The 22,092-nt window shown below is 48.1% G+C and overlaps 3 protein-coding genes across 4 annotated transcripts in view; 2 read left to right on the forward strand and 1 right to left on the reverse strand.

Moving 5' to 3' along the window:
* The window catches only part of LOC126576160 (zinc finger protein jing homolog), a 58,402-nt gene extending 46,375 nt beyond the window's left edge, over positions 1-12,027 (forward strand). For both annotated transcript variants that reach the window (XM_050237318.1, XM_050237319.1), the window contains 4 exons: positions 93-5,996; positions 6,083-6,227; positions 6,809-6,989; positions 7,071-12,027. In XM_050237318.1, coding sequence (XP_050093275.1) covers positions 480-5,996; positions 6,083-6,227; positions 6,809-6,989; positions 7,071-7,959 — 6,732 coding nt within the window. In that variant the 5' untranslated portion in view covers positions 93-479 and the 3' untranslated portion in view covers positions 7,960-12,027. The remainder of the gene's footprint in view (positions 1-92; positions 5,997-6,082; positions 6,228-6,808; positions 6,990-7,070) is intronic.
* Positions 12,028-17,050: 5,023 nt separating this feature from the next.
* On the reverse strand, positions 17,051-18,004 carry LOC126576052 (trypsin delta-like). The gene is made up of 3 exons (XM_050237135.1): positions 17,738-18,004; positions 17,321-17,658; positions 17,051-17,243 (listed from the first exon to the last, which is right to left on the reverse strand). Exons 1-3 carry the CDS (start codon positions 18,002-18,004, stop codon positions 17,051-17,053), a joined length of 798 nt encoding a protein of 265 aa, XP_050093092.1.
* A 1,856-nt stretch (positions 18,005-19,860) lies between these two features.
* Positions 19,861-22,092, forward strand: part of LOC126574571 (hexamerin-1.1-like) — a 2,473-nt gene continuing 241 nt past the window's right edge. The window contains exons 1-3 of the mRNA XM_050234847.1: positions 19,861-19,990; positions 20,259-20,386; positions 20,474-22,092. The exon at positions 20,474-22,092 is cut by the window's right edge and continues 241 nt beyond it. Coding sequence (XP_050090804.1) covers positions 19,861-19,990; positions 20,259-20,386; positions 20,474-22,092 — 1,877 coding nt within the window. The remainder of the gene's footprint in view (positions 19,991-20,258; positions 20,387-20,473) is intronic.

The following is a 22,092-nucleotide window of genomic DNA, read 5'->3' on the forward strand; positions in this document are numbered from 1 at the left end:
TCGCTTTACCTTTTCTCACTCTATAAGCCATTCGAATCGAAGGGTTATCACTTGACTAATCTGATTTATTTGATCGCTTTTCTCCTTTTCAGTAATTGGTTCGCCGGTACACTAAGGACCATGTGGGCATGTTGAGAGTTGGCTTACGGTGATTCTCCCTCTCGCTCTACAAAAGGATGCCTTTGACGTCGCCGTGGATAATCTGGCTGAGCTAGCAGATTGGCAGTGGTGGTCGATGCAGTACTAGTACCACTCATTAGCTAGCGGACACCTCAATGCATCAGCAAAAGGGCAGCGGATCGCAGGAGAACAGCAGTAGCGGACGTAGACGCCGAAGAAGACGCAGGATCGCCGGAAGAGAGGCGTGGCAGTAGAAGAGAGCAGGAGCAGCCACACGGGCGGGGGTTAATCAGTTTGCTCGCGTGCCACAACCAGGAAGACGCGCGGAGTAGTGAAAGAGGATCGAGAGGAAGGCGGCGATGGCCCCTCATACACAGACGGGCGGCATAACGATAAAGCAACCCTTCTCCCCGCACCATCGCCAGTGGCCATGGAGCAATAGTGGCATTGCGAACGGTGGCATTGTTGTCCCACAGGCACAGCCAACTAGCGGCACTGCCACAGCATTGAACGGTAGTAATAGTGCTAACGGCGCTAGCGGAGGTAGTATAAGCATCAGTAGTAGTAGCCACGGAATGACAGCCGCTGTCAACGGCACTGGACTGCCGGCCGCGGTGGGTGCAGGAACGTTGGAACAACAATCAACCAGCGGCACCAGTAATAACAGTAGTACCAGCAACAACAGCAACACCAGTAACAGTAGTAATGGTAGCAACGGGAGTGGCCCCAACAACAGCGTCGTCACAGTGAGTCCTTCGAACAAGCTGAAACGCTTGCAGCCTACTGCGGTTGCAGTAGCGACGGGTACTACGACGACGCAGCAAGCCTTGACGCCAGCACAACCATCGCTTCAACAACCAACCACCACCGGTGTTCAGACGGACGGAAATGGCAAAAGCAATAGTAGCAGCAGCAATAGTAGCGGTAACCAGAACAGCAATAGTAGCACCGGAGGTGCCGGAACGAACAGCAACGCGGCAAAGCGTTCCCGTCCCAACACGCAGGAACCCCGGACCGTGTGCAAATCGGTCGGCACAAACACCGCGGGTACGACGGTGGCCAGAATTGGTGCAGCCGTCGGTAGTGGTGCTGCTGCTGGTGGCCCTTTGAATGGTGGCCCACCGGCGCTGGTGGCCGTCGGTAGTATCACTAGCCAGTCCACTCAGTCATCGGCCATTGGTAATGTAACACAAAAGAAGCTAACACAGATGGCGGCCATCATTGCGGCGAATGCTGCCGCGACCGCCACACTAACGAGCGTGAGGACGACGAGTAACAACGGGACGGCGGGCACGGCCTCGATGGCAGTTGCTGCGGCCGCGGCCAGTGAATTGACGAAGCCAAACAAGATTACCGGTTACTTCAAGTCCCAGATGAAATCCACCAATCCGTTCAATACGCTCAAGAGAAACATTAAAACCGTAGCCGGACGTGCAATCACGATGCAGCAGCGCAAACAGCAGCAGCAACAGCTGACGACGACGACCACGATCGCTGCTTCCGGTGTTGCAGCCGGTGTTGGGGTAGCTGGTGGTGAAACGTTGGCAGCAGCTGCCGCAGAATTGCTTACCACCACGACCACTACCACCACAGAGCTGCGCACCTGCGGGACGGCTGTGTTGCAAAAGAAGAGCATCATCCAAACGGCGGCGGCAGCATCCACCAGCGCATCTTCAGTGTGCTCCACAGCACCAGCGGTTGTGAGCAGCAGCAGCAGTACCAGCAGCAACACTAGTAGCAGCAACAGCAGCATTGCTGGTAGCAACACTAACAACGTCCCTCCGCCCGCACCGTTGAATGGTGCGGATTATGAAAAGTATCTCAAATTGATCCAGCAACACCAGATTCAGTTGATGAAAAGTTCCTCCGGTACCGAACTATCGACCGGCAGCGGTGGTGGGATAACGACGAAGGAGGAAGCGGAAGCTGTGGCCACGTTAGCTGCGGCAGCGGCAGCAGCTACTGCTGCGGCCGCGGCAGCAGCAGCCGCTACTACGTCGAACAACATTCTTACCAGCATCGCAACCGTTGCCAGTGGTGGCAGTAGCAGCACCAGCAGCGGCACCATCAGCAGCAGCAATGCAAATGTGATGAAGAAAGTTGAACGAAAGACGGCTCGCATTGCACCTACACGCAAGCTGACAACGAGCAGTGGCAGCAGCACAGCCAGTAACGGACAGACAGGAGCATTGTTGGGAGTGACCGCAGCTGGACAACCGAAGAAACCGGTCAACATAGCGCCGCGTACGACCAGCACCAGCAGCTCGCTGCAGCACAACAACATCGTTGGCAACAACAGTATTGATGCAGTTGCTGCCAAGGCGGCGGCTGTTACGGCGAGCAGCAGCAGCAGCAGTAGCACCACAATGGTTAGCTTCAATCACCTCCAGGCAATGTCCTCCTCGACGTCCTCGCTGGTGACGGCTGCTTCCTCTGCCACTACTACCTACCAACACCAGCACCACCTGCATCATCAGCAAATGGCTGCCGCTAGTAACACAACGCTCACGATGAAGAGCGAAGCGAAGCTAGTGCAATCGCAGCAACCATCGGTTGCGACAGCTCCTGCCGGTGCGGGAACCGTACTGCTGACGGCCATTCGGTTGCCAACGGGCAATGGGACGCCAGTAAGCTCCTCTCCGTCGGCCGTAACAACGCTCGGGACGTCGACTGCTGCTGGACCACAGTACAAACCGATCGCACCCCAACCAAATGGTGGAAATTCGTTGAAGAGTGGAACAAGTGGTGGCACATCGATTGCTCCCAAGCTGATGGCGCAACCTGCGCAACCGAACCCACCCACGGCCGTTTATCAGTTTCATCAACAATCGTCTGCCGGGGGTGCAGCAACGATGGCAGCCGGTACGTTGCCAGGGACTGCTGGTATGCAACCGATCGGTCAGCTTCCGAATCTGGTGCAGATCACGAACGTACTACCGATGGCAACGAGTAAACCATCGGTCAACAGTGTAGCGACGTCCAGCACCACCAACATGCTGGTAGCGACGAACGGAGGATTGACCGCGGCGCGACCACCAACACTCGCCGGTAATCACCATACCGGAGCCACCACGACCAGCGTAGCGCCTCCGCCACAGCTCTACATGAACGCCACGATCATCAAGTTTCAGCAACATCAGCAGCAAGCGGCAGCAGCTGCGGCCGTAGCCGCTCAACAGCAAGCGATGGCAGCGGTGGCCAATTCGCTGGCTACCGGTAACCACCAGCAACAACAGCACCAGCAGCAGCAGCAGCAACAACAGCAAAGCTTCACATTGGAAGCGTCAGCAATGAACATGAACTTTGGTAGCATGTTTGCCACGGCCAAGCCGGCTTCTCCGACTACCACGCTCGTACCGTTCTCCTCCTGCCCGGTAACGGCAGCGCAGACGAAAGGCATCACAGTGCATTCGTCACCGGCGCTTTATCCGCAAGTGAGCCAAGCGTTTGCGCCCCAGCAACTCATCATGACCTCCAACGGGGGCGTCTTTGTCAATACGGCCGCCTTTCCGATCTTTAACTCGCTTGTACCGGCCAGTCTGGCGACGCAGACCGCCAACATTCCCGCGTTGCATCCATTGCAGCCGGCAACGGCACCGGGGGCAGCGGGTCCACCAACTGGCCCAGCGTCTACGGCCGCCCATCAGCTATCCAACTACTCTGCCCTGATGGCAGCAGTAGCAGCAGCCCAGCAGCAACACCAGCAACAGCAGCAACAACAACACCATCAACAGCAGCAGCAGCAGCAACAGCAGTTCCAGCAACATGCGCAGCACTCACTGTTGGCACTCACCACGAACCTTCAGTCGCAGGTAGCCGCTGCAGCTGCGGCGGCAGCAGCAGCAGCATCAGCAGCAGCGAATTCTTCGGGTAAACTAAACACCGTGGGTTGTCAGCCCGTGACTACCCAGCCGCAGGCTGTCCTACCTTCGCCACAGTACGTTCCGATCACCCCGACAGCACTGTACGCCGCGGCCGCCGCAGCAGCAGCAGCAGCAGCAGGAGCTGGAACAACTTCAGGACAAGGAGCAACGACACTGCCACAGTTACCGTCAGCACCTACGACGCAAACGTTCGTATCATCGGGAGCGACACCGCACCACAACCATACCACAACGAGTGTCGTGTCTACAACTGCTCAGGGTGCTCCGGTTGCTAACAGCGGCACCACGGCACTAGCCGCTGCCATCCAGTCACTGTCTCCACCGCCGCTCGTTGCCACGGTACCAGCTTACGCGACCAGCACCGCAAGCAAAGCCCCGCTCTTGACTGGTGGTGGCCAGAAAGTGACCACAGTGGCCAGTGAGCCACCCGGATTGGTACCGGTACAGATGCCATCAGCGCACAACAAACCACCATCGGCAGTAGCAGCGGCTGCAGCAGCAGTGACCTCCAAGACAATGCCAAAGTTAGTTCGCCGTACCTCGACAACGGCAGCAGTAGCTTCTACAGCGCCGGCCACCGTTCGTCCATCGGCACCGTTAACCGTTGCAAGCAGTACCGGTGGGCGTACTAATGGTTCCACGCAAACACCATCATCAATCAATGCAGGTGGAGTGGCCGGAACAACAGTAGTGGCCCAATCCGAAACGGCGCATATCACCACCAGCAACAGCAGCAGCAGCAGCAAATCGTCACCGGCAATGACCACCGCACTATCGCTCGATTGTGGGAGCAGCAACGATAGTGGAATTGTGGCCAATTCGAGTGACAGTGAGGATAAGTCACTAACAATCGATCTCTGTTCACCGGGATCACCGGATTCCGGGGCACCACCACCGGTGAAAAAGGCTCTCCATCACCACCACCACCACCATCATCATCATCATCGTCGGCGAAGCCTGAAGGACGATGACTCACCAATGATGCATTCCTCGCAATCACCAACCCTCTCTTCCTCCTCGTCTATTTCGGATGATTCCGAGGATCAGCTGGAACCAGCGCCACCGATTTCGTCGCAACCGAAACCACCAGCGCCATCAGCGGGTTCCTCGTCTGCGTTGGCACCATCGCCACCACCGCTGCGATTACTGTCCGATGTGGCGGTAGCAGCGGCGGAAGCGGAAGCTGTCGCGTTCCAGCAACCATCGACGGTTGCGGTACAGTCAGCACCACTGCAACCATCAGCAGTACCACCGGTCTCCACAGTAGTAGCTACCACAGCCCTAACCGCACTATCACTGTCGTCCTCCTCCATTACGGTCACCGGAACGGGCTCGTCCCCATGCCAGAAGTCACCGAAGAGTACGGTCCTGGAGCTGATCCGCGGCAAGCAATCGATGATGGATATCGATGATCAGCAGGCGCCCTCGGAAGCACCGATGTCGGTGGCCTCGTCCTCGTCATCGAACGATCTGCAGGAGGATTGTGTCAGTCTCAGTGGCAGTGGGAGTGCCGTTGATGGTGGTGGAGCTGCTGTTGCTGCTGCAGATAAGCGACAGCAACCAACGGCTTGTCCGAGCATCGATATCGATCCGCAGACGAGCATCGCAGATGCAGCATCGACCAGTGCCCTGAGTCCGATTCTTTCGCAACCGAAAACGATCCGCTTCCCAGTGCCGTCTGGTACGACTGTGCCGCACCATCACTTCGGTCGCAAGGGTTTCCGGCGGTCCGGCGATGGGCGGCTGTACGGTGCCTGCTATTGGCGCGACTGTGAGGCCAAGTTCGACAGTGTGTCCCAACTGCTGGACCATCTGCAGGCGGCGCATGTCAACACGCAAAAGGAATCGTACCGGTGTCTGTGGGTTGGTTGCAAGGTGCACAACAAGGAGTGTACCAAGTTCAACTGGCTCGAGAAGCACGTCCTGTCGCACGGGGGCTCCAAGCTGCACAAGTGCATCGTCCCCGGGTGCGGTATGCGTTTTGCCACGCAGGTAAGCTGGTTTGCTGTGTGTGGCCACATATTGGCGAAGAGGTTTAACTGATTTTACCCCCACTGATTCCTCGCTTCGTTTTTTAGGCCGCATTGGAGAAACACGTCAATGGACACTTTGCCAGCACGGACGGTGCTAGTACGAGCAAACGATCGTCCACCGATGTACCGATGCCGAAGGTGCTGCGAAAGACGGGCAAAAAGGTTCGCTATCGTCGTCAACCCGTTTCAGGTAAGGATACCGTCGAACGGCTGTACGCTGGCTGCTCTCGTGGGGAGGGACTACACTCAATTTCGGCATAACTTTCGTGGGATTCCCAGTTTTGTTTTGTGTTCGAGGGTACCTTACATACCTTGAAGGGGACACTTTGTTCCGTAGTTTTATTTTTTTGACTCTCGGCTGGTCACAAGCCAGCCGTATACCGTTCCATCATTAATTCCTAGATAACATCCTCGACGTGCACCATGCGCTAGTTTCTCACCTGGGTAGTTAGCTTTTGCTCCCTATGCAGGTACAGTTCAACATGCGAATGCTCAACCGAGCGCAAACCGATATAGCGATCCAGAAGACGGATGGATGGTTCCACGTCGCGTCTTGTGCGAAGACGACGTGTGGGATTTTGCGATCCTCTTCTTCTAGTTACAGCACCAGAAACCCAAATCGCAAGATACCTATATGAAAATTGATAAAATACAATAGAAATTTGATAAATTGTTTTAAAGTTGTTAAGCAATGGAAGGGGAAATGTATTTTAACCGAAGAGGAACTAACATACCCTGTCTTTTCCATCGTGTATCCCCTTTTGCATGCAGCCCGTCGTTCCGATTTCTTCGATTCCGGCATAATGGAGGGTCTGCAGCATCGCCTGATGCGTATCGGGAGCGTCGCCAGTGGTCCACAAGGGACATTGCTGTTCCGGGGACGTCAGATGGCACGCCGTAAGCCAATAGGCAAGGCGGCGGAAGTGCTAATCCGCTGGTTTCCCGCAGAGATGTAAGTGTTACCATGCTAGATGGAACCGAATGAGAGAGAATGTGAAACAAGTGTCTTACTTACCGTTTTTGTTTTTTGCAGCATACCCGATGAGTGGCTACCAGAGGCAAGTGTGCAGCTCGAGAAGCAGGTTGAGGTGCATCAGCTAACGCACGAGCAGCAAAATGATCTGTTGGATTATCTGAAAAACGATCGACTCAGCACGAAACCTATGGTGGACCACAATCCGCTCGTGGCCCTTCACCAGTACAGCCTGATGTTGCAAAAGGAACAATCTGCAACGGCTAGCAACAGCAATCGGATGGGCATAGTCACCAGTAGCAGCAGTAGCAGCAGCAGCAGTAGTAGCAGTATCAGCAGCAGCCGTAGTGGCAGCAATTCGAACCTCAGCATCAATACCTGGAACAGTGTTAGCTCCTCAGCACTGAGTACTCGCCTTTCCGCGAGTAGCGGCATCTTCCGGCTAGCTCCGAAGCAACAGCGAAAGCCCCAGCGACAACCGATGAGCAACGAACAGCAGCAGCGTGGCGACGGTGGATCATCCGCCTCGTGTCAGTCAACTTCGACAAAGGATGACAACACATCCGGTGGCAAGACGGACTTTTCGGCCCTCTTCTCGACCTCCATGACCTCGCTTCCTTCGTCGGGCAGTGGATCTCAGGCTTCCTTTGAGGCTTCGAGAGCGAGTAATGGCCGGAGCAACAGTAGCACCAGCACGAATGCACCTATCGGAGGAGGAAGCTGTGGTTCGATGCAAGTTTCTTCGTCCGTCTCATCTCCCGCTCCCTCCGGTTCTCTGTCGTTCTCTACCTCTTCGTCGATGTCATCATCAGCATCGTCCTCATCGTCATCTTCCTGCTCTTCCGCATCAGCACCGGGACGGGATTCCGCTCCGATGGCGTCAGCAGCTGCCGCCGTCACACGAACGTTGGCGACGGCTGTGACGCCCGCTAGTGCATCCGTTTCCTGACCTTGCAGGGTTAAAAAGGGCAACGGAGTGGTCCGGCCATCACCTTGCGAGCAGCTCAGCGTGTCGCACTCGAACCAGCCGGTACCACCAATGCCAGTGAAGCGCACATGCGCGGGGTCAGTATCTGGAAATCGTCCCGTTTCATCAATGCCGACGTCACAACGACGGAATCGCCGTGCTGTGGGTACATCAGCAGCGGGCTTTAATTTGCGCCAGAGATCGAATTAACTAATCGACCGACACCGTCGAGCGGTAGCTGATGCCTTCTTCAAGTCAGAAGCAGCAGAGTTGACCTGTAGATATAGATTAAGCCGTGATTCTTACAAACGAAATGGAAACCAAAACTGTGTAGGGAGGAGAGCAGCGAGCAACAGAATAGAGAAGGAACAAAGCCACAAATGATCCTTTTGCGAAAGATGTATATATTACAGTACATATATACATCTATATTAGCTTTTTTGTCCCTTTATTATCAACCTAAATTGTGCTAGGTTCATGTAAGGTACATTAGATAATGTGTGTCAGAGTATGGTGAGAAATAGAGGGAATGAAAAGGACAAGGTAAGAGGAGAGAGAGAGAAAGAGAAGTTAGAGAGATAGAGCGAAGTAAAGAGTGGAAAAGTGGATGTGCACACCATGTCGAACGGAGGTATTCTGCATTTAGTAAAATATTTTGGTAAAGTGCTTTTGTCACAGGAAGCACTTTGTTGCGATCAACAAAACCATTAAACCCGTTTTATTGAAATTTGGTTTTACATTTTCAATCATCATTCGGATCGTTTAGTTAAAATGTGGCTCTTGATGGAAGCAGCAGCAGCATTTCGAGGGCTTAGAGTTATTTTCTTACATTTCATTTAGGTAAAATAATTATTATAGACAGATATCGTTGAGAAAGTATGACAGCAAAATTGATCATGCGAGCGAGATATGCTGTGAAATGAATGAAGCTCTGAAGCGGGTGGTCGGAGCAACAAAGGGAAACAAAATTATTTCAAATGCCGTTGATCTCATTTGTAGCGTTTAGAATGGAAAAGCGAGAATTCGAAAGTGCCCTCCCTACACCCTGTCGAGTCGAACAATGCAATCAGGAAAGCAGGAGCAGCAGAAGCATAGAGCGAAACTGTGGCGTATCGCGTAACGTAGACAGGGCGCTGTAGTGTGCAGTTGACGTTCGGCTGTTTGTACGCACGGAATGAATATGACATATATTATGAAATGCTGTAACATACGTGAGTCGAGACTAAACTCTCTAATATTTTATAAATACACACTCAAACACACACACATACCATAACACATACGAACCGTACTGCCCCGTATATGCTTCTCTGAAGTATTCGTAACCGGGGGGGGGGAATCCAGGCAAAGGAACATTGCCTCGATCTTCATACAAGCCTATCCCAATTAGTATCATCAGCGATGCGCGGAGGCTGAAAGACTGAAAACGACACGTATTTCTTTTGTTAAAAAAAAAACTTTATCACGAATGGAGCTAATGAAACACATTCACTGGCGTTAAGCGATAATTAAGGAGTAACAGAAGAGGGCACGATAAAAAGTAAAAACCCCGCAGACTCTTGACCGTTTAGGCATACGTATGCGGCATAGCAAGCAAGAGAGGAACTGTTTGTGTTTCATTTTTGTCTGTCGCTCAGCCCTGGTTTAGCTTATTAATTATCACAAAATTTTGTTTAGAAATTTCCCCAAAAAACCAACCCACCACATATGAGCGCCCGGGTCCCCTCTTGATATTTTCTGCAAACGGTTCAACAGGGCCTGGGGTACATTACGTCGCAACGCACGACGTTTGCGGTAACTGCACATGAATAGAATTATTTAGTCGCGCGCAAAGTTAATGACCACTGCCAAAAAATGAAAACATGACTGATAAAATGAAATAATGCCGGGATCGACGGTCGAACGCACTAACAGAGAGGGGGATGCATGTCGATCGCGCGATAGTAACACCATTTGCTAAAGGAAAGGGAGTCGAACCCTGACGGCGTAGTCATACCTTCCAATGGGTAGAGCTAAAAGAGAGGGGACAAGTCCTTTATATGATGTAAAATGATGGGAAAACGGCACAAACAGCTCTGGGGGGACATCTAAATCAAAACACAGCAATCCAAATCATTTCCGGCGTCGGTTAATCAAAATTTATGGGTAATATTTTGAATGTTTTATAGCAAAGATGAAAAGTAATCCTAGTAGTCGTGTGGCACTACAGCAGCCCCTTTCGTCGTTTAAAATAGTAACGTTCAATACCTTCCTTTCGAAGCCCGAACACTGCCAGCTTGGATCTCGGTTGTTTGGATGGTTACGATAGCTGCGGTGAATGTAAATGTGCTCGTCTTACTTGATTCAGAATCAACACTGCCAATCATTTACTGCCATTTATTGCTTCCTGTAACTGCGTTCAGATAATACGAAAGCGATGTACGGTACCTATCTGTAGGGTACAGTACAGACGATAAATTTTCTTTGGTTTCTCTACCATTAAATTCATCTTACTTTAATTTAGTTTTATCTTTAATTCCTTTGTTTCAATGCGTGTTCACTGCGGTCCCTTGCGCTGGTCACATGCGATTGGTGCTTCCTGTAATGACTCGAAAGACTTAAATGATGCCCAGCCAAGGAACGTTCAAAATTAGTTGCATAATGAAACTATTTTAACCTCCCAACTGATCAATGTGATCAGCTCCCTTTCCTTTATGCCTAGTGGTGCTGTCGATGTGTCGTTTTTATTGTTTTTTAACGGAAGAAAGACAAAAGATACACGGATAACGTGAGTCGATGGATATGTGTGGTGTTCTTAAGATGTATCGAATGTGTTCGGCACACGTTACGTTCGGTGGATTATTTCGTTAGAAATTTACGTTTCGGACTGATTTTTATAAAATAATACTTTCATTCTAAAGATTAAACATTTAAATCAAATGGAAAATCCAAACGCTCAAGTCAGCTAAACACTGCTGCTCAACATGCATCGATGTTTCTGCACGAAGCGCGTCCCCGATGCGCTCTCTTCGAAGGTGCAAACCGAACGGAAAGCGACGCACGGTATGTTTTATTGTATAATAATGGAAGCTTTCATTTTCGTAAAGCATTTAAGCAAATTAATTCATCTACTCTTTTTGTCGCACTGCCACACACAAAAAAAAAACAACTCTTCCAACGGTACGAAGGCGACCAACGTTTTCTCGCTCTCTTTCCTCTCTCTCTCTCTTGCTCGAGCAGCAGGTTTGTGGTGCGGGCCCAAGGAGGAATAGTGAGATTTCTTATTTATAGTGCTAGTAAAATTTTAAACATGTTCGTCATCGTCCTCCTTTTGTGGTATATCCCTAGCATTTAAACAACTGCCGAACACCATCCCACTTTTTTGCAGTAGCGGGACAAACCCCACACCGGCTCGAAATACAAAATGATTGCTGTTGCTTTTGTGTACCTTAGTTATGGATTTTTTTTTGTAAAACATGTGTTTTTTTTAGTAAACACAAACGTTCCCATTCTCCTCCATCCCTAGTTTAGCCGATAAGTTACCCTCTAAGCCATGCGATTACAACCTAAGGCACTTTAAGTAGACATAATCTACCAGCTAACGTTCTATGAGATAATGTGTGCGACGCTTTCGGCGAAAGGTGGAGCCACACGTATTAGTAGGAAGAGGACTACCGCATAAGAACCGCTGCCAGGCTGTCGAATGCCTACTTTGTATTGATGTGTTTAGTAGCTATAATTTCGATCGCTTCGATGGACGAACCGCCGCGCAACTACTACTTACCCCTTAAGATATAGCAAAACCGGCCGGTGTCCGGACACTGCGTTAGACAAAGCCTAGGCCCGGATAGCCCGGTTCTCAATGAGTGATCTTTTTCTTGTAACGTTTTAATTTTTCGCAACAGCACGTACGGAACACACTCTGCCAGGAATATGGAAAGGCCAGGGGAAGGAATGGGCCGAAAGATTGAAAAAAAAGCAATTAAAATACCAACTACTTGGATTGATTGACAAATGAAATCAAATTGTTTTGTTTATTTTTTCGAGTGTCATTGTCCTCCTTTCGTTGATCTGTTCTGTTGTCCACCCGTTTGGTTAATCGATTGTTTTTTACCATTTGATTTCTTTATTTTTTCAGGTATTTTTTTCAGATTAATATTGTTTTACACATTTTAAACAGCTAGACCACAAAGACCGTCGTATTTTCCCTCCCTAACCACACCTGTTGCGCTGAAAGCAACCCGAATCCAAGCTGGAAGTCAGTTCTTCATCCCCTTACAGTGAATCCTTGTGCTGCCACCTGTGTTGAGTTGCATTTTCTTATCTCTACAACATGCATACGTGCTGAGGCAGTCAACGGTGCAAGAACGTGTGGGATGTGTTTATCATGAATAAAGGAATCGTATGGGTCAGAATACATACTGTAGTACGGGACGGTTATTAGTGATACTATCCTTTAAGTCGTAGACAGTAAGATGTAATATCATCAATCGATAGATGCTGCGTGTGCCGCTGAAATATGTGTGTAAACTGTAAATCAATCAATGACATAATTTGTAATAAAATGCAGACAGAGAGAGAGAGAGAGAGAAAGAGCATCAGTAAGTGACGGAATGGAAGCTTTCGAGACGGGTATTGCAAGAGAATGGTCGCCTAAAACCACCTCAGGGGTCGTGATTAAGAAGTTTTTTATCGTGGCACGATTGCGCAACAAAAAATGGGCCAAAGCGCCCCACAGTCCTGCTTTGGTGAAACTCTACGTAACGTCTACCTGTCTTCGTTTCCATACCTCTCTGTTCACTTTTAATTTTTTTGCGCTAAAAACAGGAAAAATGTTAGATGAAGGTTGCAGTTAGAATGAACCAGAAGTGGATCTTAGATTCTAGGTCGGGAAACGGATCCGTTGAATACTAGGTATGGAGCTATGGGGCTTAAAAATGGCAGGGAATCAAGGGAACAGAAAGGATGCAGAAATGAGGCAGGCCAGAACGTGAAGGAAACCTAAGCTAGGCTTAGCTTACAGTTGGTAGCGGAACAAACAAGATAAAACGAGCCGACATTGAACAGCAAAGGAAGATGAATGATTTCGATCGTAGTAAACGTAATGGAGCATGAATGGATAAGAACGTACTAGCCGAAGGAAGCGATGCAAGATTATGAAGTGACTCTTTTGTGGTGCCGATGGATAGCAGAGAGAGAGAGAGAGAGAGGGAGGATAGGTGTGAGAAAATGGCCGTTAAACTGTCGAAGGGCACGAGCAAAGGAAGGACATGGTTTAGATGAAATTGTAAATAGAATGTTTATCCAGATTGGCGATTGAGCAGGACAGCAGCAGCATGAGCACAGCGAACACACTCGAGACATACACCTCAATTCCGCCGAAAGAGTTTTGGACCAGTTTCCGAGGCCGACAGCTACGCATCCTTCTTGAGCATGCAAGCCAGCCAACATGAGGCCACGAATGGTACAAAAAGTCATGAAAACGGAATCGATTGTCGTAGGTACGGTTGTGTTGTTCGTGTGCTATTGGTATGTAGAGGATAGATTCTAGAACACACTAGAAAGGAAGCGGAAAGGAAAGAAGTAACGTGGCAGATAAATAAAATTAACGAAATGATATGGAACAGAAAGCGTACGTCTAACTACGAATACTAGTGGAATTTAGAGCAGTGTGTATAACCCGCGTGCAACCCGGTAATGGCAAACTATCAGACAGCTAAACGGTAAAACTATGAAAGAAAGGCATAAGAATAGAGAGTAACCGAGTGGGTAAGCAACAGGACGAGTAGGCAAAAAGTGGTAGTTCACTCGGTGAAATGGTTTAGCATTACGTAGATCAAGTATGTTTATGGTGGCGTCGTTCTTTGGTCGCATGTAGTGCCGCTTCTTTATTCTCTGAAATCTCTTTCCAACTTTCGTTAACCATTTCTATTCCGTCTTATCACTCGTTGAATCCAACTGTTTCTATGTCATATCTTCTACGTTTACAACCGATGAAGACACAGTCAACAAACGGAAATCACAAAATTCTGCCACAGCAGAACTACAAATAACGATTCACCATAAGGACCAGTAAGGTAACAAAAGGCACAAAGCGAAGAGGCGGGAGAAACCAAAAGGCAACTAACAAGGAAGCTGGACAGGATGGGAAAGCAAGATACATTTTTTGGCTGGCTGATAACGTAACGAAAGGGATAAAAAAAGAAATTAAAAACTGCTCCATTATTTTATAACAACATTTATCAACAATCAAGCAACCACAAAAAAAACACAAAACTTTACAGTGAAATTATGTTTCATCAACAGCAACAACAAACACGGAAAAACAAAAAAGGGAAAACGTATCACGTGGATTTTGGGAACGTGTGTGGGCAAGGTGAGAGCAACCAATTGTGCAAAAACGGAACACACGGCGGGGCAAACAAAATAGGAGAGAGAGAGAGAGAGAGAGAGAAAAATATGGAAAATCTACCTCATTAATGTTTAGAGATCGTTCGCGCTCATCCTCTGTAATGACGAAATCACCGACAAACCATAGAACATCACACTTTACCGGATAGTCTTCTAATAAAACTCGCTCACAACCACACGTCTCAACTGGAAAACTCGAAAAGAAAAAGAAAACAGAAAACCCGGAAATACAAGGAAATGACCAACAGGTGGAGTTGGAGAATAAAAGAAAGTGTGCGTTACTGGGTGGTATAGTTTGAGCTTCAAAAAGCGATTTTCCATTACCAAGTCAGCAAGCTACCGATGTGCTAACAGTTGATGATTCAATGTTCTCAGACCCTTCACAACTAGAGCACTCATAATGAGAGCAACAGTTTCCGGCACGGTCGGTTCAAGCTGTATTATGCTTAATTGTTTTATGTTAATGGTAAGCTTCTTCTGTCACACATATTCCAACAAAGCCCCTTTGCTCGCTCTCGTCTTTCATTGATTTCTTCACTCACTACCCCGTACCTATTGGGACAATTTTGTAATAAGAAAACGGCAATATGAAAATAGCACGATATACATGGAAAAGCGTATTGAATGGATGGAGCACAGCAAAAAACGGAAGAAAACACACAAAAAATAAGCGGAAGCGGAAGCGGAAGAAGGAAACAAACTAAGTAACAAGCCATACGAGTCTTACAGCTATTAGAGTGATTATAGGTATGAATGTAACATTGAAAAGCATAAGCGAGAAACTACCACAACCGTTAAAAGGGTATACAAGATACAATTTACTTTTTGTTTATTGGTAGAAGAACAGAACATTCGGAATAGTTCACGCGTCAGACATCGGTGGCCAACATTAAAACCGAGGCCGAAACGAATCGGTCAAGAGCGCGGGAAGTCATGACGATGAATGAAACTCCAAGCTGCCGGCTCGATATTCGTGAAAAACATGGCGGCTGATTAGATGATAGAGGATTCATGATATCAGAACACCTACTCACGGCAATGAGGCGCATCTGAGGCGCTCCACAAACTGCTTATTAGATGAGTAAACGTAGAAACCGCCCGGAAACCAGCGTACCAGCATAAACGAAAGTCCGGAGGGACACATCAAACATGAATCCCACAGTTAATATTCGAGGGATGAAGTTGGCAATCCGGTGGTGGTGGAGGCGGGGGTGCGAAAAGGATAAAAATGAAACAAAAAAAAAAAAGACACACAAACCCGAAACCCTGTATCAGTATGTTTAAACGCTATGAAACTATGGAAAATATATTACCGATATGGAAAAGTTATCGTAATCGTGATCGAACGGTGTGAACTTGATTTGCTTTAACAAAAAAAAGTATCTGAAAGTATGTTTACAATGTCTATAAACTGCGCACTAAAGCATGGGACACCTTAAACTTGGCCGCACTCTTCTACTCACTGCAGTGCCCCTAGTGGTCGCTTTGCTACTCTGCTGGTGTCTTTTTCAAGGTTATAGTCTTCTCTTTTAGTGATAAAAAATTTGCCAAAATCGAACCATACCATGAAAAGTTATCGCTGATGGAACACGAAGGGTGAAAATAAAATCCGCACACTTACTATGAAATCTAAATTTAACTGGAGTAAGAACTCACGTAAAACTGCATTTTGGCAAAAACCGGCAGACAAATTTGACTTCAGCATTCGTAGAGGGAATACGAAAGAAACGTTTTAGCACATTTACGCAGATAAAATCACCCGTAAACTGCTCATTTGGGAAGCGAACTGCAGTTGTGGTTTGAAAACTACGGGCCGTTTCATGACGGGAGGGTCCATGAACGGCCGTTTGTACAAAGAAGAATGCCTGGAAAAGATCATTCCACCTTTTATTAAGTCTCATAAAGGTCCTGTTAAGTTTTGGTTCGATTTGGAAAGCTGCTGTAATAGCACGTAGGTTAAAAGTTGGTATCGAAACAACAGCATTGATTTCATACCAACAATCTTCAATCCACCAAGTTGCCCACAGTGTCGTCCACTACAATTATATTGGGCTATTATCTACTAATATCTAAAGAAAACTAAAGAAACAATGTAAAATGATTAAAAATCCATCGGGAATATACAAATGGTGGCAAAAAATGGCAAATGAAGTTACTTCAAATACTATGCAGCAAATGATGAGTCGCATAACACCAAAAGTGCGTAAATTAATACACAACGTGACCCAATAATTTAATCGCAATTTTTTATGGATAGCTAGACAAAATACCTACAAAATGACAGCTTTTCCATGTGACTAGCTTATTTCTAGCCTGAGATGTGACCGGTTTTATGCTGCCAAATTTAAGGCTTCCATGCTTTATTTCTTCAGCTTCATACCACGTCCATCGTAAGCGATAAGAATTGTCCCACAAGTGTTTCCGTTTTCTGGGATGCTGCTGTGCTGTGGTTGTTGTCTCTGTTGTCTGTTGTCCTTGATTAGCCTCTATTTGCACAACGTGGAACAGTGGAATTATGATGAGGTAGAGTATACCTACAAGCAGTTTGGTTCCTCGTATAGGTAAGTATGAAAGATGCTTTCCCGTTTTATTATGTTCCATAAGTCCTGTATTTCAATATCAGTGCATCACATTTGTCACACCAGGAATTCAATGTCCAACAACAACAACAACAACCGGTTGTCTAGACTCCGGCATTCGTACGAATAAAGGATCGGATGCTGGGAGCGGTAATCTTTGCGAAACCATCCGGCATTGCACCGTTGCAGTCCGGAGGACCCCACGACACTACACCATACAGGCGGCCCTTGCAAACCAGTGGACCGCCACTGTCACCGCGGCAGGCATCGCCTTCCAGTGATTGAGCACAAATGGTTCTGTGAGCGGAGTACGGAGAACGCAAGTTTGTCATCAACATTTGCCAAATGTTTTCTCACCATTTTGCTGTACTTACGTGGGCGACACACCACGGACGCGGCTGGAACAGGTCGTCTGGGGCATGAGCACGAAATTGCCACGCTGTAAAGTGTCCGCTAACCGTGCGTTCAAGTTAATCCAACCCCAGCCAACGACGAAACAGGGGGTCACAAGAATGGAAGAAATCACCGGTTCCGTGTTCTGTAGGACGATTTTGCCCACATTCGCCAAATTGTTGAAACTTCCCCGAATGGTAATGACCGCCACATCGTTCGCGAAATTAGCAGCGTTATACTGGTCATGTACAATGTAGCTAAGATGGTTGAAGAGCGTTCCACCACTGGAGCGAAGGCTGCTACCAGCGCGGATAGTGATCTGTAGTAAAAGTATTGCAAAAGAAGTGAGCCTCGCCTTTATCTAAGACACCTCAATAACTGGCAACTGTGCACTATACCGATCTGATTGGCAGTTGATACAAGCAGTGGGCCGCTGTGAGCACTTTGGTCGAAGCCACGATAATGCCACCACACGTGCTGACATAGTTCGAGTAATAAGCATTCACCACTACGGTGTACGGATAGTTTGCGATATTGACAGCGTATCCTCCGACGATGCGGCCTGACCCGATTTTTTTCACAGTAGCGTTCTTACCATCTTCAGCCATTGTGAGACCACTGCTGCACAGCAGGGCTACAACTACTAGGTAAGCCGAATGCTTCATTGTCGAACGGCACTTCTGCTAGAATCGAACTGCTTCTACGAAATGTTGAATCTGTCGCTATCGTAAGCGAATTTTTATACCAAACAGCTCTCTATGGAGAATCTTCACGAGCAGCTGTATACACAAGGAGCGTTGCCCCGTTAGGAATCTTGGTCTATCACATTGGAACTGGAACACGTGCGAAAATTCGTACCGACGAGAGTGAGATAAGAATTTGAACAAAATCCAAGGTTTATTGAGGATGGGATTGATCAAGAAACTAAAGATAATGACATTCGTATTGTTATTAAACGAACTCACTGTGTTTGGGAAGTTGTTCGATTTCGAGGCGAAACTCTTGACGTTGACACCATTGACATTAATATCAATCATTACAAGAGAACATATCGACCGTATATATGTTTAATGCGTAGATTGAGGCGCAAGTCCTTTAATATTTTCCGACCACATCAAACATAAAAGTTCGACCATATCAAACATAAGTACATGAATATCAATAACCTCTTGCATGTTGACTGTATGCATACCACCATGCATGCTTCGTATCTGTGGTACGATCGAGAACATTCCAGGTTAGGAAATGCTGTGCAAATACGGATTGTTCGAAAACATTCATTTACCGACGATCGAGTGTAGCATGTAGGTAACTTTATTGAACGAACATTATCCTTGAGATGGGTTACTAACCCGTGTCTACGACTACAACATAACGGAAATAGGAATCCAGTTTAGGGGTTTTTTTTTGCATTTCACTTGTTATCATCATGACGATCTGCATAGACGATAGATCTCTTGCTGAAGTTCATTTCAAAGATGGGATCCGGTGTCAACAGCACCTGTCTCAACAACCGACTGAGAGCACTGTGTACAACAGCCAAAATATCTCGCCCGTGGCAAAGCGGCGTATGTTGCCAATATGGGCATAGGAGTGGTTGTGAGATGAAAGCTGTTTACCGGCTTCAGGTTTCAAAAAGGCTTTATGATAGGCTGTGGATTCGAATAGCTAAATTTGTTATTTTTTGCAAATACTTTCGAGTAATCTATAAACATAATATATGAAACATAATGTAGGGAATATGCTTTTTAGTTTACCCCATCGTTGCATCAGTTGGTGATCACCACCACGAGGTCGTTAGCTTGACGAGAATTGACTTTGAATCCTTCGAGGATGGAACCAGCTTTTTTTTTATTTGCTGAATCTGAAGTAAAAGTGTAAAAAATGTGTTGGTTTCTTTCCTTTTCCCCTAAGCTTTCATGAAATACGCTATGCAACAGTAGATACCTTAGTATATAAAACATTGCACCTGATACGTCGGTTTTTTTCAGATGATTTTCGCATAACGCCTTAGGCATCCGAATCTTATGCGAAAGGTAAACAGTTGTGCAAACATTGCGATTGTAGCTGCGGAATGGAATAGAACAGCGAATATCTGCTTCGTGATTCTGCTCTACAATGTTAGAGAGAAACGGGCATTTCGCATAACGCATAAGCTATATCAATCATTCATAAATCAGTTCGTACAATTTGAATTGTCGTGATTTGGTATCCTATCAGATTCGTGTCATTTTGTTCACCCGTAATTTAGCCACAAAATTGCTAAAAAATACAACATTTACCAATGATTATTCAAAATAATAAACTGAAAATCCTCTAAATTTCCTTTTCCTTTATTGATTTATTCTAGTCAATTTATTGGCATCCTACTGGCATCGTTAGCAAATGCTTTTAGGCCATGTACCGACCATCAATAACATTGATGCTACCAGCTCGTGTATTGCATTAACTAAACGAACATCAACGCAGTCCAAAGTAAATGTGTTGTTCTAAACCGTTTAGACCAAACAAGACAGTGTGCATGGATGACGATGCGGCGAAGCAGCTTATCAGCCACGAGCGCACCAAACCACCCGATCCCGAGATTCGACAGAATGCAGTGTACGGTTTGCAATCGTTACCGGTCCCATCGAACGGCTTATCACCCAATTGTAAGCGTAGCTATAAAAAGCCATCCTCGTACGTCCGGCATGTTTCAGTCTCGTTTAGGACAAGCAAATTACAGGCTGCAGGATGATCAGCTGTCCGTCAGCCGGCTGGTTGCTGTTGGCATTGGTTGGAGGTTCGCTGTGCCTCTCTTTGGCCACCTACGTGCCAACATCGCAGACAACGGTTAATGGCATCTCGCACAAAATTGGTAAAGAGAGAATGACTTACTGTCGATAGATTAACTCTATAAACGCTTCCACTACTCGACAGCCGATAAGGAGTTTCTTGGCAAGCAAAAGTTTTTCTTCGAAATCTTGCGCCATCTTCATCAGCCGCTAGCCATCCCTGAATACTTACCATACACTAAAGGATGGATCCAGGAGCAAAGCAAATACCAGGCAAGTGACTTACGGTGTGCAGCTGTGAAACTTATTGGAAAAAATACTAATCCTGAAATGCATTGCTGTCCTCTCCAACCACCCCAGAACTACACGGAAGTGACCGAGTTCCAGCGTGCGTTCGAGCAAGGCTTCCTCGGTAAGGGCGCCATCTTTACGATCTACAACTACTGGTACGCGAAGCAAACGATGCTGCTGTACCGTTTCTTCGAGAATGCACTCGACTGGGATACGTACTACAAGAACGTGATCTGGGCCCGGCAGCACACCAACGAGGGTATGTTCCTGTGTGCCCTCACACTCTCCGTACTGCACCGGCCGGATCTGCAGGGTATCGTTCTGCCGGCCATCTACGAGGTGATACCGCATCACTTCTTCGAAGCCGATCTCTTCCAGGATGCCACAAACCGGCGTGCGATGGATCGGGAGTATGGCTTCTACGCCAATCCGAAGTATAATGTGGCACGCTCGAACTATAGTTCCACCTTTTCAACGCGTTTCTACGGCGAAGGATCGCTAGCGTACTTTACCGAGGATGTTGGGTTGAATGCGTACTACTACTACTTCATGATGGATTATGCGCCGTTCCTGGGAGGAGATAAGCTTGGTCTGAACAAGGATCGACGCGGTGAGCTGTATCTGTTTATGCATCAGCAGCTGCTGGCTCGTTACTACCTGGAGCGCAACTCGAACGGACTGGGCCCCATACAGGAACTAACCTGGGAGACACCGGTTGCGACCGGGTACTATCCGATGTTGAGCTACTGGAATGGGGTGCCGTTCCGGGCGCGTGAGAACAACTTCCTCTGGCGACCGTACGATCCGGTGAAGCTGGCCGGAATGAAGGCCCACGAAGAACGTATCCGGCAGGCGATCGATCGGGGTTACGTGGAGGGGCGTGTCGATGGTCAGCGCATTGATTTGCGCCGACCGGAAGCCATCGATACCGTCGGTAATCTGGTGAGCGGCAGTGTGGATAGTGTGAACGCGGATTACTACAAGATGATCGAAACGACGGCCCGGATGGTGCTGGCCCAGGGTGACTATTATGGTTCCGTGGGTGAGGTTTGGCCCGGTCCACTGATGCACTACGAGACGTCGATGCGTGATCCGGCGTTCTATCAGTTCTACCAGCGGTTGCTGAGCTTTTATTGGGATTTCAAGAGCTATCTACCGCCTTACACGGTGGCGCAGCTCACGTACGATGGTGTCGAGATACGGAGCGTCACCGTCGATCGGCTCGTTACCTTCTTCGAGCCGTACGATGCGGATATCAGTAACGGGCTAGGGTACGATTATGGTGGTGAACGGTCCAGCTGGAACTTTACCGTGATGGCACGGAAGGACCGACTAAATCACAAACCCTTCAGCTACGTCCTGAACGTTAGCTCGCAGTTTAGCGGCAAAGGCATCGTCCGGATGTACATGGGGCCCCGGATGTACGGTCTTGGGCAGCTGCAGTACATGAAGAAGTTCTTCGTCGAGATGGACCAGTACGCGGTGGAGCTGGTTGCCGGGGAGAACCAGATAAAGCGCAACACGCGTGACTTCTACTACGACATCCGGGATCGGACCACCTACTCGGAGTTGTACAGGCGCATCATGAAGGCGTACCGTGGTGAGGAGCAGTTCGTGCTCGACATGTCGGAGGTCCACTGTGGGTGGCCTGATCGGTTGCTGCTACCGAAGGGGCAACCGAATGGTTA

Source organism: Anopheles aquasalis, chromosome 3 (genome assembly GCF_943734665.1).
Source record: "Anopheles aquasalis chromosome 3, idAnoAquaMG_Q_19, whole genome shotgun sequence".
Classification (NCBI taxonomy): domain Eukaryota; kingdom Metazoa; phylum Arthropoda; class Insecta; order Diptera; family Culicidae; genus Anopheles; species Anopheles aquasalis.